Raw genomic sequence first — 16,115 nt, 5'->3', positions numbered from 1 at the left:
CAACTTATCACATCAAAATCGCCTAAGTGAGCAATGGCAGCTGAGACATCAAACGCTAATATAAAGTAGGCATTGGCATCACCGTAGAATAATTCGAATCGATATCTCTTACCAGTTAGTGTCACAGTGACGATTTCATGTGCTCCCAGAACTTTATGAATTGGCAATACAATTGACTGCCAACTCGGCTGTTCCCACAGCATATTCTTTGGCGAGAACCGCAGAGGTAAATAAGATAACCAGAAGTGGAAGATCCTCTCAGAAACGAGTTTCCCGATATCTTCCATGCTATTTAAAACAGCGATGGAGTTATTTAAGAATCAATGACGACCTGTATTCTACTGGCTACCTGTTTTGTATAGATACGTGCCTCGCTATACGGAGCTCCATGACTCGTGAAAATGTTGTATGGGAGATGATAATACTATATTGCAAAGTTTTATGCGGATTTTTGACTTCAGAATGGAACTCTTGTTTCTGTCTTAAGTGAGATACTGATTATCTACCATCGATGTACATGAATCGGTCTCTGTCTTCGTAGTTTCCATATCCTTGAGTTCAATGACCTTCCGTTACTCGCTGAGTTAAAAAATGTGCTCTATCTCCAAACTCCTAGATTACAGTACAGTACATGAAAATGGCAATGTGTATCCGTTGTTAGATCGACGAAGTCTCTGACCAACATGAGGTTTTTTGCTCCAGGGGCAACCCGTACCATTATCAGCACATCCACCCTTTGAACAGTGAGCAGCATGACTTGGTAATTGATATTGGGTCTAGATATCTGTCCACCTTCTTTTCATGTGAGATTTGAGGTTTCTTCATCAACCAGTATGAATTCAGACATTGACTACCTGTGAATACCTACCTACTCTAATGCAAAGAGTTCTGCAGCGAGTAGAAAATTTCCTGCTGCTTTCAGCTCACCTAAGATGCAAAAATTGTATATGTAAACTAGAGCAACTAGCTCTATTCAGGATACCCATCTTTGTTTCCGCCGAGTTTCATCGCACCTGCAGTCTAACTAATACACTTCTCCTCTACTCGCTAGTAATTTCTTTTCCCTACTGTAACTAGGCACATAGAGGGCCTAAACGAAACCATTAATTCCATTAATTCCACCAATTACGCAATAATCACAAACCCATCACTCCGATAACCGAAACCTGTAAAGCTAACAACCTGATACTGAAATCACACAATACCAAAGCCCACTCCACTCCCGCAAGCCCTTCACACACATACACTCTCCAAACCAATCGCAAAGAAACAACAAAGACCACACCGCCGGAAACACACATCCATCCTGCATATATGCATCCCATCTCATCACATCTCATCCAAATCAAGCATGTAATCGCCGAACAATCTTGCATCCATCCAAACATCTCCACACGTTCAGCTGCGTGGAGATGCGGCGCGGGAATTTCAAGGGACCGTTCAGATCTGACAAGGGTTCATTTCGATCTCAAGCTTACCAAGACCCCCACCCCACCCCCAGCCCTACCTAGCATGCCCTAGACCCGAATACGAAAAATATGCAAGTGTCAAAAAAAGGCATTAATCGCGATTCGCGATTTACAATTTGCGCCCAATGCCATGTAAGAGTTCTGGAACCTACTCACTGTACATGTAACGCTTTTCCAGCTAAAACATGGGATTATTCAACTTTTTATACCTTAGTTTATTTATTATAATAAAAGATAAAATTAAGAATTCTTTTGGAAAATCTTATTTAATTAATCAAATTTTATATAAAAATGAATAGAATATTTTTTCTAATTTTTTAAATAGGATTTGAAAGAGTTAAAGTTGAAAGTTCTAAATTTTTATGAAAATTCGCTTATTTTGTATGGGAAAAACGTTACATGTTAGAATTTTTGAAAAATTTCGATTTCAATATTATATAATTATTCAACAAAAATAATGAATAATATTTCGAATAATATTTTATATTTTGATTATGATTATTTATCATTTTGAATTTTTTTGAAAGAAAAATATAAAGATTTGAATAAAATATTTAATATAATAATTTGTATGGGAAAACCTTATTTTTGCGGGGATTTTGTCACATTTGTCACAGGGGTGTGGTAAGTAGGTTCCAGAACTCTTACAAACCCAACAGAATGAATAATACATTATACAGCGTTGCAGGTAAAAAAAAGCAAAAAAATTCTACTCTCGGCCAAATATCCTTATCTTGCATGGATCGCTCAACTTTCTTCCAAAATGACAGAAGATCGGAGAAATCAGCTTGCCGTTTCCAGATTGTAATATTGTATGCTTTCTTTTTGCAGATTTGTGTTCCCAAAAGGAAAAGAAAAAGTAAGGTTCGTTAGATTGACCCTGATCTCGTAGATTAGATCGATCTAAACGGCGCGGAGAAATCTTGCATAGATCTTGCTTACTAGGGCCTGCATGCATGTCAGAATGCAGTTTTGCTTTTGCGTGAGATGTGATAGCGAGGTATGGGGCTGGCTGGACATGCCCAACCAATTCTCACACTTTGGGGATTAGGACACAGACTCGTCATTGAATTCACGGAGTATGAATAGTTAAAATGAGAGTGAGGATAAATTAGATGGGTATGAATAGTCATGGTGAGAGTGAAGATAGTACATTCACACATGCAAGATACATGGAATAAAATGTTGGGAGTTTCGTGGGGTTGAGTGGGATGGGTCGAACAGAAAGTTATCATTAGGTCATGAGTAGAATACTATCTTCTACTAGACCAGGGGAAACCTATTACATCCATCGATTCGTAAAGCAGACTGATACGGGTGAGCACTTTTTCTGAATAATGACGCTTCGCATTAAAGTAGTGAAAATAAAACCATGCATTCAACTCCAATCCCAGCCGCTCGCATACACATGTTTTTGAGGTATTGTTGTCCGACTATAGTACACAATGAACTCCAAACATCTAGAACAAGCAACACATCATTTCCTTACAATTTGAATTTGTAGCTTGATATCATGCAGCTATTCATGACTCGTAGAAGCCATTAGACGATATCGTACATCATCATAGCTCCTCTCTCTCCATGCCATCCTCCGTTCCCGTGAGGTTGTAATGTGGTCTTCTCCAATCCAACGGATCTCCTCCTGGCAAACAAACTCCCAACCTCCAAAAGTAATCTCTATGTGCGAAGAACAGCTGCCAGAGTTTGTATCTCGTTGGAATGGGAAGCTTGGGCCATCGCTTTTGAATACTCTCCATTTCTCCATCTGCCCCTGCTTTGTCATCAGCCTCTCCCATATCCCATTTTGCATTCCGTATTTCATCCAAAAAGTCCACAGGGAGTATGGAGGATATGTCTTCCCCTTGAAACCACAAGCCCTCCCCATCACTCCCCGTAACACAGTTATTATCCTCGTCACTGTAACAAAGATGAATATCTTGAGCTTCAGGTTGCAAGTTCCCTTTTTCTATGTATATTTCGCCAGCGTGACTTCTATATCCCCATTCCTTCAAAGGGAGAAGGGGTACCGGATCTCCTATATGCGTCACTCTTCTGTACCTCCTATCCATGCCGTTGTGAACTCCTTTATCCAGCCCAAATACCCTATCAATGAAGTCCATCAGCCGATGGTTTCCAATCATCGGCTCTCCAAAAGTTGTAATGATTGTTCTCCATCCGTTTCCTTCGAGTTCCAGTGCAGCAAGAGCGGCGATTGCCCCACCAAGTGAATGCCCCACCAAATGCAGCTGATATTCTGGATATTTTTGTCTCAGTACGTTGAGATGAGGTAGGATGTATTGGCGGGTATTGATCCATGATGTATAGAAGCCTGTATGAACCGTACAATTCGTACATTTTCTGATGGTTCCTCCCAACTTTTGATTTGATGTCGTCGATTTCAATGTGTGTTTCCACCTGAAAGGCCAAGGTCGAGGAATGTGGTCTAGGAAACGTTGTACAGTATATTTTTCGGAAGTCTCAGTAGAGGTATCCAGAGTCTCAGGCTCATCGGGGTCCTCACGATAAGGTATGTATTCTTGCGGCACCGTACTCAAGTCTGCAATTGTATTCGCAATAGAATAAGTACCTCTAAAGGCCACAATTATCCTACCCTTCCTCTCATCCCTCACGTCCTGCAATCCGTGATCTAATACAATATATCCAGAACTATCGCTTTTCGCCACCCCAGTATTGAATGTATCTACCAACTCGTACCCCGGGAAGTCATCACAGCGACTGGCACAATTAAAAGGCTTTGAAATACCGCTTGTGCCAACGCAATAAGATATGTCGACTAGGCGGGCTAGTTCCTCTAGAGAGCGGAAGAGAGGTAGCGATATTATGGACTGGTCGTGCGTCGAGGAGTATTGCGAAGGGCTGGACGCTGGATGTGCGAAGGCAGAGAAGGCCAACTGCCAGAGGGTAATGGTTATTATGGTACTGATGCTGAGAAAGCGCATCTTGTGTTGTGGTATATTACATGTTCGAATTTGATGAATTGTTTATAGGAAGGACGTACTAAATATTAGATTAAAAGGGAGAGGCGGTGTTGTTGAGAGTCTTTGAATGTCGCAGAGTTGGTCTCGTGGTGTTTGTTGATGATTGTAGCGTCATTGTTCCAGGCTAGTGGAGTTCTAGCGAATGTTGGATTTCCCCAGATTTTCTTAAAAACAGTCAAGAGCTAGCATTAATACCCCTTACTTGATTCAATGGCTTCATTCTCACGCTATTATTATTATTCTTTGTGTAATTGTTTAGGTTAATTATTATTATATCATTATTCACGAGTATATGTGTTTTTTCATTGACTAGTTTAGACATATAGATAGATAAATAGATAAATAGATAAATAGATAAATAGATAAATAGATAAATAGATAAATAGATAAATAGATAAATAGATAAATACCTACTCGTAGTAGACAATAATATATTCGATATATAAGGAGCGAATACTCACCCAGGAGTAACAGTAGCTCTAATTCGATAAACCCTCTGTAATTAATAGCACTATTGTCATGGCCCTATTCTCCCAGATATTTTCCCATCCATTAATTCATACATAATCCTTGCATGTTCCTGTTCCCTATTCCTGTAAGAGATGTCCTTATCTCATAGCCAGTCTGAACTCCTATCCTGATCATAATAACAACTCCTTCGAGGTCCATTTAGACATCTGAAAACGCCATGATGCCCCGATGAATGCTCCTAAGCCCAGCCAATTTTCGTCCCAAGAACCCTAATATTTTGACATTTACTATACGCCATAAACCCGTAGCCCGCTGAGTTGTCCAGATCCTAAAACCGCCATGCAAAATACATAAAAAGAAGAGAAAAATAAAATAAACGCTCATGATTCTGAACAGCAGAACCCTTGTTGAAAATTGCCGACGATGAGTTTCTCCATATCAATAACTCTATACGGCTTTGCTAAGAAACTTTGCATGCCCGCTTCCTTCGCCCTCATTGAACAATCGTCTGTGATATCGGCTGTAACCGCGACAATAGTCGCAGTCTCTCCATGGGCTTCCGCCAGTTTGGTAATTTTTTTTGTAGCTTCGTAGCCATCCATGTTCGGCATCCATATATCCATTAATATGATATCATATCGACCAGATGGCTTTGACAACGAGGCTTGGTAAGAACGAACGGCATCTGCTCCATCAAATGCAAGTGTAATGTTATCCTCGGTATAGCCGAGTCTGCTGAGAGCTGTAAAAGCGAACTTTCGATTAATTACGTTGTCTTCTGCAACGAGGAAGTTTAGAGGATAGTCTTTGGCAAGATTGGCGTTGGGAGTTGCTCGTCGGCGTGCAGTCTTCGCTGATGCTGTTGCGTAAGGCGATATAACAGCATCCCGAGTAATTCGAGGATGACTAGGTGATGAGCCCACGAGTGGAGTCACAGCCCTTTTCATATCCAGTGCTGAGATCGGGAGGCGTATCAGGAATTCCGATCCTTTCAACGGACCTTCTGTTGCAGATCTTTCCAGTGTAACATCACCACCAAGGTTCTTCCTCACATGAGCTTTCGCGTTGAACAGGCTAAGTCCTAGACCATCTTTCGCACGACTGATTGATGCATTTTGTTGGAAATGAGGTTGAAATAAACGAGATCTTGATTCCTCGTTGATACCACATCCTGTATCAACCACCCATATTTCAATCATATGCCCAGTGTTGTTGAGTTTGACCGTTATTGTAATGCTACCCCCATCAGTAAATTTGATTGCATTGTCGATAATCTTTGAGATTGAGAATTGCAAATGCTGCTCTTCAGTAAGAATAGCCTCGGGAACATCGGGCTGGATCACCAGTTCGATCGAGCATTCTTGCATTTCGCCTCTTGACCCTTGTGTTTTCAGCTCAATTATCTCGCCAAATTCCGTTGTGGTATGGTGCTCGCTCGTTGGATAATCGGTCTTGAGGGAATCACTAATAAGGTTTCGCATGAACTCGCGGGTAATAACTCGTTGATGACCTGGATTCATGGAAGCTGGAGATGTAAGTGGGCTAGGGTTTGAATCGAAAGGAAACTCGTTTGACTTCATCTCTATCTCTGAAGTCGTGGTGGTTGTGGATCGAATGGGCATCTCGGGGCTGGAGCATGCCGTGGAAACTATGGCGGAATCGACATCGAGTAAATGCTGTGATATTTCTCCCTCTGGCAAAGTGAACATACGCTTCGGAGGAGATCCTAAATTGAGCTCGAGGTCTTCGGATCGATTTCTCTTCTTTAGATTTGGAGATGAAAATGCCTCTCGTAATTGCCCATCGGTTGGCGGAGAATAATTTTGCATTGGTGCAAAAGATTTTGTTCCGTCATCTTCAGGCGTTAAGGGAACATCAGGCATCTGCATATTGAGATCGTATGCGTGGACGACATTATCGGCTGCTTCTATCGCCCTTCTAGAGCTTTCTGTGTAAGATGAGTATCAGATAAGTAACCTTGGAGATGGGGTTTATTTACCTTGCACGATCTCAATATTGACCTTAAGATCAGCAAAAACAGCTCGAGCCCGCTCATTCTGTTGATTTGCGATAGCATCAAGTACGGTTGAGTACATGATATCAAGCATTCCAACAACTCCTTGCATTGGCGTCCTTAACTCGTGCGACAGGCTGCGAGCATACGGTTTTAGTGACTGCGAAGCGGTGATAGCAGAAAGAGGTATGATCTGTTCTGCAGCGCATTCTGGAAGGTTACCATCTTCAGCAAAGCCTCGGCCCTCTACTATACGTTGGAGAATTAAGTCTTCAAGAGAATGCATGAACATTTCTATGAAGCTCCAACTGAGCTTCCTTCTTTTTGCACCGTCCTCAGACCATATCAATGCAAAGTGTGCAAAAGATTTGTCTTCCATAGTTAATGGCACACCAATGAAGGCCTCCGATTGACCCCACGGCATGATGTTTGGATTGTTGGGTGTTACCTCCTTCATTCTCTCGGGTACAATAACCACTTTATCGTACTTCATATAAGCGCAAGGTGTACCAAAGGCTGTATACTTATAATCTCTTTCAAGGTTAGGTTCCTCATCCCCATTTTTTGTGTAGAAAGCAACACCCATTAGACATGAGCCTTCTTCCCCAAGTTCCGGGAGTTCGACAGCGGTATCTTGATCATCCACCAACATTCGTTTAGCAACCAATCCGCATTGAGCTCCTGTTATATCGCACATTTCCTGCATCAGTACCCTCCAGAAGTCATAGGTGTCAGCTTTACGAAGCTGAGACTTCAATTTTACCAGGCGTTCCGAAGCGTTACTCTCCGCCGCAGGGAAGTATCGATTCAGTATATCTATAAAGCCTTCATCTCCACTATGCAGTATGGAATCCTCGGAGAAATTCGGCAAGCACAATGTTTGTCTGTCAATAAGGTTGTGTGGTGCCTGTGTCCTCGATTCCATTACACCCGTCATTTCCTCCCCCGTCCTCTTGGGGAACCGATCTTTTACCGGGGGCCTGGTAGGAAATCGTCTAACCCTTTGACGTTGGGGTCTGTATATTCTCGAAGCGTATGGCTTTCCCTCAGAACCCTCACGATGAAAACGTGGTTCTGGCATTCCACTATGTTGTTCAGGTGTGGGTATGAGTGCATCAAGCATTTAGTCAGGACACTCGCGAGTTGCCTGCCTTAGCCAGATGGTCGAACAGAAAGGTCGTTGTCGACAATACACAATGGACTTGGTAAGAGGTATGTTTTCGAAAGAGCACAAAGTTGCCAAAGTACTCGCATGAGATTGGCACCTCATCCAACAGTGGGGCTTTTCTCTAATGATCGACGAGAAAATAATGGATGAGCAAGTGACAAGTTAATTGACGGTATGGAAACCCCGGTAATCAGAAGTAACAAATTATGCGCGAACTGATTCTAGACTCCTGCTCGATGACAGAAGGTTAGAAATATTCTAACTGAAATTCTGATGATGGATGAGGGGGGAGAGCTTGTAATTGGGACGAGCGAGCGAATAGAGGGTCTAGAGGGCTGGAGAGTCTGGATGCAAGGAGTTTAAACAAACATTGAAACTTGTAAATGGACTGGATGAGTCTAGGTCGGGTTACTGGCAGTTACCGCACTGGGGGCCTGTCGTAGTGGACACTGTTGATCAAAGAGCATCGAATTGATTTCCAGAGCATACAACTTCGACATCAAAATAACCTTTGGCGGGGAATTTGAGTTAGGTTGAGGGCAGACATACGACAGATACTCTTGCCGTGATATGTAAGGTAAACACTGTATAAATCTAAATGATATGGATACTCTGGAAATCAACAATAATTGGAACTGAAAAAGAAAATAGGAATAAATTTACAAGGCTCAGACTCAGAGTAGTGAAATCTAGAGTGAAAGTAGTAAGAGTAGTGAGTGAGCCGAGAAACAGTATGAATAGTGTGAATAGTAAGTAATAGGTCGTGAGGATAGTGAAAACTCAGGGTAGTGCGGGTAGCAAGTGATTAAGATGAAGTTCTAGGAGCTGTGCGTGGAGAATCGAGATACGCTTCTTGGTCTAGAGATTTTTTGGGAAAGATCTAGCCAGGTCTAATTCAAAATTTTGTGGAGCGGCGTGGAGCGGGTAGTCACTGGATAAGCAAGCCTGGCGAAGATCTTTCTTTACTCCTTGCCTCGCTTGCGTAAGGACTGTGATCAGTGTGATGACTAATGAATGCTCATAATCGAAATGTTCTCCATAGTACCTAGTTTGATTCTCGAGTGTTTGATATTCCCAAAATACTAACCGGTGCCGATATCCGTACATTCCGTACACTGTAGAGAAAGTAGTAAGTATCAAGTAAGTATTAGTGTGAGAATCCATATCGAGAGCAGTAGCTCCGATGTCAACGGTCGTAGCTCAGGTACATTGAACAGTATCTAGATTATCGGGATCGGTAGTATGAGATCAACTTCTACTCTCCGCGATTAGCTTTAAGATAAAAATATAAAGCTTCCTTTTTTCCCCAATAGGCTGCTCTGTACGACACATACGGAGTATGAATATCCGATATCCGACCCTTCTCCGTCTGATCAACTCGCTGCGTCTCACTCTGGAGTCTTGTCAAGAAGTGTCATCACTCCCTAGTCATGCATGAATGTATACTGGTTCGTCGCCTTACTCCCATTGTTCAATGCCTATTCATATATTTCCCTCTTCCGGACGAAGTACACGATGTCGGATTCAGTGTGAATTGCAATTTTTAACCGCGGATTATAATAAGATCAACAACGGTTCATCCCAACTAATGATTTTCAGCTCCAAATATGAAGTTGGAGGATTGAAAATCCTGTTTTGATTGGCCAATTATTTTATCAAAGTGCCGCGAGTAGTTTGTTTTGCATCATGTTAATCCATTACCCAGTACATCATGGTAAGACATCTAGAACGATCTTTTTTAGAATTAGCCCTTAGCTCAACGAGTTATGATTTGCTAGGTTACACCATCATCGGTGCACCCAGCAAATAAATTCTCCACCATATTTTGATGCTTTCTCCTGTTCTAGATTTAAGGCTTCACGTACTGAATTCTCCGAAGCAAGAATATAGTGATTGCTCAAAGAAACCGAATGGATTGACTATTCGTACACTAATATGTATGAGCTCATATCTGGTATTGAAAAAAAAAAAACTAATCGTTACTCAAGAAAAAAAGTATTCTGGCTTTATAACGAAAGATTTTCGAAATACGAGAGCATCACAAAATGAAGGGGTACAGCCGAACGGAGTAGGCTCCTAAAGAAATTCATAATCTCCTTGCCACTTTTACGAACCTCCAAGACGTTATCATTCTGTCAACCACTCTATGAGCTTCACTATATTCCTCAATCTATCTAAGTAGATGTTATTCACGATGTATTACGTCAATGAGGGCATCGCTCATACGTTTTCATAGTTTTCTTCAGTATCTTGGCATGTTCATAAGGTTCTCCGGTTTCCATTTTAGACATTTTTCATTCATTCCCATTAAAGAGACGTGCAGAAAATGCCTAGTACCATCAAAGATAATATTGCATCAATCTTCAGACAACATTCCTACGTCGTCAGCAAGTGTCAGCACTGTAGCGGTAACACTAGGCGCCAAAACGCCTCTTCCATTATGCACATTTCTTACAATTAAAGATCAAGAATTCGATTGTGATACCAGTAGTGATGTATGTACACATCTCAGAAATCAGACCTCTTCTAGCACAATGGTAGTGAAAGATTGGGTTGTTAATTCAGCACTGTTTGAATGCCTGATGAAAAGCTCGGCATGAGGGATTCCGAGGAAGTCGTGGCTGGGAATTGTCAGTAGCTTACGGATATCAAGTTCAAATCGAATCTCTGACCTACGACGAGGATACCAGCAATGTTGTACTATATGTTACAATACGTGAAGTTTCTCCCTTTCCGTCTCAACATACTCGTGTTGTGGAATCAATGTTGCTTCTTTCCGAGCCTCGATACCACTGACATGGATGGAGTGTTGAATCCTTGCTCGTACATATACAACTTCAGCCACCGTTTGGATTGGGCAAGCAGGGACGTTTATTTCATATTCCCTAATATGCACCCCCCACGAATTGTTTCAAAGCACAAGCCCACAACGATCTCCGAAGGAAATTGACGATCTTGCAGCTCCGTTCAAAGAGTGGGCGACGGCAGTACAACAGGGCTAATTTATCTGCCTTAAGAATACTTTGCTTCATTTGATATTGGTGGTGGAAGAGTGAGGAGTTGGACAGTGAGGGCGCGGTACAGAAAAGGTAGCATAGCCATTGGCAAAACAAAAAGTTTAACTTGCTTGGCTCATCAAGTGGCTTGAAGAGCTTACTGTCAATGGATCGGTATTAACTTCAGCCCGACCACAAGACTGGGGTGAATTCCAAACTCTCGGGCATCACAGCTCGTACAAATTGCAGAGAACCCAGCTTTGAGTACTACACTCATGCACGTGGATACAAATTCTATAACATGTCCGTGAGCCATGTAACGCAACTTTCAAATCTTTCAGGTAGTGTAGGTAAGTTGTAGCGAAGGCGAGTTTTAGGTTTTATAAGATATAGCACTGCTAGTACCACGGCCTCAAGCCCGGATATGTTTCCAAGAGAACCCAGTTCGATCCTCTTATAAGTTTACCATTCCTTGATCTATTCTTGAAAGGGTGTTGGACAAACAGCTCTGGCAAGGAGCACTTTTGAAAGTGTCGAAGGAACAATGAAACGGTCAAGTGGAATTTCCAACTATGTCTCACGTGATCATAATATCGAAATGATTACATAAGCACATGATCTCTTGGATGTGGATGAAGCAACCCTGGAAATTTTAAACAATGGGCAGTTGCTGCTGAGCACAAGCCAAAGCTTTCATTATGATCTCCGAGAGAGTCGTTCTTGGTGTATCGTACATCTAAACAGCAACGATTTCATGATCTCGCCAGATATCAAAATGCTACTCAGTATTAGTACTTGAACCAATCTCATTCATCAGTTTTCAATTATGTCTATTCGCGTTCTGCTCCGCGAATATCCCCATCGCTCAATTGCTCTTGTGACGCCTACACACACTCTCATCTTCCGCCATAGTCCTTCTGCGAATGAATCTTTAAGCAATGGATTGCTCAATCCCATTTATCCAGTACATCCGCGTGCATCTGCCGACGGAGTTACAGCTCCCAAGTGCATGGTAGAGTTCGCAGATGTCTCTTCGGTCGATCTCAGCGATTACCGGACGTTAAGTCTTATGCCAGTCCATGGCACACTTGGGTTAATTACCGTCAGCAATGATATATTCCTTTGCGTAATAACAGCCAGAACCGTAGTGGCACAGGTGAGGCCTAGAGAAACTGTTGAAAAGATAATAGGGGTAGAATTCCATTGCTTGAACAATGCGGAGTACGACAACACTTTTATGGACGATTTAGATCCTTATAGCTACAACGCTGAGAACACATATGGCCAGAATTTGAGTCGACGGGATCCAATCGTGGAGCACCCTTGTGCTGAGCTGCAGAGGCTATTGGCAGATGGAACCTTCTACTACAGCACAAATTTTGACCTTACAAATCGATTGCAAGACCGGTAAGCAAAGTTAATATACCCACGGTGCCAAACTCTTATACATTGCAGATCTACAGATGCAACGGCAAACGATGTTGAGAGCTTCGACGACTCTTTCCTATGGAATTCATATATGATTGGTTCCTTGGGAAAATTCCGATCTCGCCTTGTGGTACATGAAAGAGATGCTTTGGACAAGTCTGGTATTCTTATATCTGCGATTCGTGGCCATGTTCAAACGAATACTATACCTCCCGCCTCCGATCCTTTGCGAACTTCGAGATCAGGCCTCCCATCGTCTCTTACATTGATATCTCGATTGTCTTGTAAACGAGCTGGCACAAGGTTTAATGCTCGAGGAATTGATGATGATGGAAATGTCGCAAACTTCGTCGAATCAGAAACAGTCTATTGGAGCCCATCTGCCAATGTACAATATTCTTCGGAGCAAGCAGACGAGAAACCAGCTGGCATTTGCTTTTCATATGCCCAAATAAGAGGAAGTGCCCCGATATTTTTCGAGCAGGCACCTGGTTTACTTCCAGGCCAACAAAAGGTTACTGTAACCAGATCTCCTCAGGGCACTCAGCCAGCTTTTGACAAACACTTTGAGGAATTGGAGCGTAACTACGGCGCAGTTCATGTGGTCAATCTGCTCAGTGAAACTAAACCAGCTGAAGCCGAAATTACTGCTTGTTATCAATATGGAATTAATCATTCGTCATTGAATAAAACAGAAGAGAAGAATGCCAAAGATCATCAATTGTTAAGGGTCACAGAATATGATTTTCATGCCGAGACGAAGGGACCTCAAGGTTACCAGGCAGCTAGCATGATTCGAAGTATAATTGAAAATTCAGCAGATGGCTTTGCATATTATCTGTCTGAAGAAATTGATGACACGGAAGATGTTCCTGAGAACCAAATCCGAAGAACAGTGGTCGTATTACAACAAGAAGGTGTATTTAGAACTAATTGCCTGGATTGCTTGGACAGGACAAATCTTATTCAAACTATCATATCTCAAATGGCAGTAGAGTCGTTTCTCCTGCATAGGGGGGCCAGAGGCACTTCCGAGTTTTGGATGCGTCACTCAACAATGTGGGCTGATAATGGCGATGCTCTTTCACGAATATATGCAGGTACAGGAGCTCTTAAATCATCGTACACGAGATTTAATAAGCAGACTCTCTCTGGTGTATTTGCCGATGCACGAAAGAGTGCTACCCGATTATACATGAACAATTTTGTGGACAAGGGACGACAAAACACTATTGATGTGCTTTTGGGCAGACTTGTGGGACAAGTGCCTGTGCATTTGTTCGATCCTATTAATGACTACGTGACGGCTGAGCTAAACAAACGTAGCTCCGAGTTCCAGTCTTCTGAGGTGATAAACATGTAAGTCTACTATCCTTTTAATCGTCGCGCAATATGCTAACTTGGTTAGATGGGCTGGAAGTTTCAATCTTAATGGGCGCACATCTGGTATAGAAGAAGACCTGGCTTTATGGTTATGTCCTGAGCTTGAAAAATCACAGCAGCATCCTGAAATAGTAGTGGTCGGCTTCCAAGAAATAGTGGAATTGAGCCCTCAGCAAATTATGAACAGTGATCCAACAATAAAACAAGCATGGGAAAAGGCCGTGCGAAAGACTCTAAACAGACATGCTCGTGCAGCTGGTCAGGATCACTACGTGCTGCTACGAAGTGGCCAGCTTGTGGGAGCTGCCCTATGTGTATTCGTTAAAGCTTCAGTTTTACCAAACATCAAGAATGTTGAAGGCAGCGTTAAAAAGACTGGGATGTCTGGGATGGCTGGCAACAAAGGTGCTGTTTCAATCCGCATGGATTATGCAAATACTCAGATCTGCTTTGTGACTGCACATCTAGCTGCTGGCTTCAGTAATTATGCAGACCGTAATAAGGATTATCATACCATCCACAAAGGATTGAGGTTTCAAAGAAACCGGGGCATAGATGATCATGGAAAGTTGATCTAAATGATTGTAAGAATTGTCCACTAATGCTATTACAGATACGGTTATTTGGATGGGTGACTTCAATTATCGGATAGGGCTTGGACCTGAGCGGGTGAGTAAACTTCTCTACAAGCTCGACATTGATTCTGACATGCTTTCAGGTGAAGCAACTTATAAAAATGGGCGACTTGGAGACTTTATACGAGAATGATCAGGTGAGTTCCGCCGCTCAGAACAAACTGAAAGCCCGTTAATAGCAGCATAGTTAAACCTGCAAATGGTAGCTGGTCTAACATTCCAATACTATTCCGAGTCCAGGATCACTTTTATGCCAACATATAAATTTGACATCGGTACCGATACATACGATACTAGTGAAAAGGCCAGAATTCCGGCATGGACCGATCGAATCCTACGGAAAGGTAACAATTTACGTCAAATCAATTACAACACCGCGCCCCTACGGTTTTCCGACCATAGACCTGTATATGCAAACTTTCAGTGCACTGTGAGTGTCATTGACGACGCTATCCGTGATTCTCTCAGTAGAAGCATTTACGATAGGAGGAGAGAGGAGATTGGCGGCGCAACAGCTAGTTCAAAATTGGATGGAACTGACGATGAGGACTTGATTGGATTCGAGAGCCTAGAGCCTGGTTTACCACCTGCAAGCTCGAGTGAGAGGAAATGGTGGCTTGACGGGGGGAAGCTTGCGAAGAGCCAAGTTCAACCGCCGAGCAATTCAAAGGATGTGGTACCAAATCCAAGGAGACCGAGCAACCCGTGGAGTGTGAGCGATGAACCTGACTGGGTCAAGGTTTCAAGACCTGGTATGTCTACACGGAACAGTTCACAGAGAATGTCTCTTCCACCGACACCTGTGGGAAGAAACGGCACTGTACCACGAAAGCTTCCACCCCCTTTTGACTCTTCTTCTCTCCCTAGTTCCCAGAGCAGACTTGGAAATCCAATAAAGGGTAATTCCTCAACCCCAGCCTTGGCTGCAAAGACAGTACTCCCTCCACCACAGCTAGTAGCGAGCAACTTCCCGACTCCGACCCCGACCACAACAACAAAACCAGTCCTTCCCCCACCTCAACTTACACGGCGCGCATCGACCGAAACAACACGTTCCTCGTACAAGAAAGCACCACCTCCTCCAAGAAAGCCTGTACATTTAGCATCTACTTCCGTTTCACCTACCCTCTCAACTTCTTCGTTGGCTTCAAGATCGAAAGATCCGCCACCTATGCCCGGTGCATATAGAGATTTCTCGCCGCCTACTCGGAGAGCTACTTCTGGTATAGATAAAAGTAATCTGGAACCGCCTCCGCCACCACAGCCTCGAAGATCTGGAAGAAAGGTAGACGATGAAGGGGCAAAGCCAGAGTTGCCGAAAAGACCGCTTGACTTGTTGGGCGATAATGATGATATTAGGGGATGGCAGGCCTTGGAGCCTACTAAATGATCGATGCGTACTGCAGTTAGAATCGGGCGTTGATAGAAATATAATGGAAAGCATGGTAGATTAAAATGGGCTATAGGTAATGCATTTGATGGAATTAGAGCGGTGTACTTGTTAAGCTTAGCGAAAATACATTAATTTTCAGCGTTATTGGCGAGAAATTCA

General features: G+C 42.7%; 3 protein-coding genes across 3 annotated transcripts; 1 reads left to right on the top strand and 2 right to left on the bottom strand.

Annotated features, from left to right (window-relative positions):
* Positions 1-3,031: 3,031 nt before the first annotated feature.
* EAF02_000391 (uncharacterized protein) lies at positions 3,032-4,429 on the bottom strand (the record flags this gene model as incomplete). The annotated part of the gene is made up of 1 exon (XM_038896439.1): positions 3,032-4,429. One exon carries the CDS (start codon positions 4,427-4,429, stop codon positions 3,032-3,034), a length of 1,398 nt encoding a protein of 465 aa, XP_038763298.1.
* Positions 4,430-4,928: 499 nt separating this feature from the next.
* EAF02_000390 (uncharacterized protein) lies at positions 4,929-8,751 on the bottom strand. The gene is made up of 3 exons (XM_038896438.1): positions 8,491-8,751; positions 6,939-8,350; positions 4,929-6,887 (listed from the first exon to the last, which is right to left on the bottom strand). The coding sequence occupies exons 2-3, from the start codon at positions 8,074-8,076 to the stop codon at positions 5,320-5,322; spliced, it is 2,706 nt and encodes a 901-aa protein (XP_038763297.1). The 5' UTR covers positions 8,077-8,350; positions 8,491-8,751; the 3' UTR covers positions 4,929-5,319.
* A 3,042-nt stretch (positions 8,752-11,793) lies between these two features.
* EAF02_000389 (uncharacterized protein) lies at positions 11,794-16,100 on the top strand. The gene is made up of 6 exons (XM_038896437.1): positions 11,794-12,524; positions 12,573-13,904; positions 13,954-14,492; positions 14,542-14,597; positions 14,647-14,700; positions 14,751-16,100. Exons 1-6 carry the CDS (start codon positions 11,944-11,946, stop codon positions 15,951-15,953), a joined length of 3,765 nt encoding a protein of 1,254 aa, XP_038763296.1. The 5' UTR covers positions 11,794-11,943; the 3' UTR covers positions 15,954-16,100.
* The last annotated feature ends 15 nt before the right edge of the window (positions 16,101-16,115 follow it).

Source organism: Botrytis sinoallii (assembly GCF_014898435.1).
Source record: "Botrytis sinoallii strain Bc 23 chromosome Unknown BSIN_001, whole genome shotgun sequence".
Taxonomy (NCBI): domain Eukaryota; kingdom Fungi; phylum Ascomycota; class Leotiomycetes; order Helotiales; family Sclerotiniaceae; genus Botrytis; species Botrytis sinoallii.
This window is presented reverse-complemented; position numbering and strand designations above follow the sequence as displayed.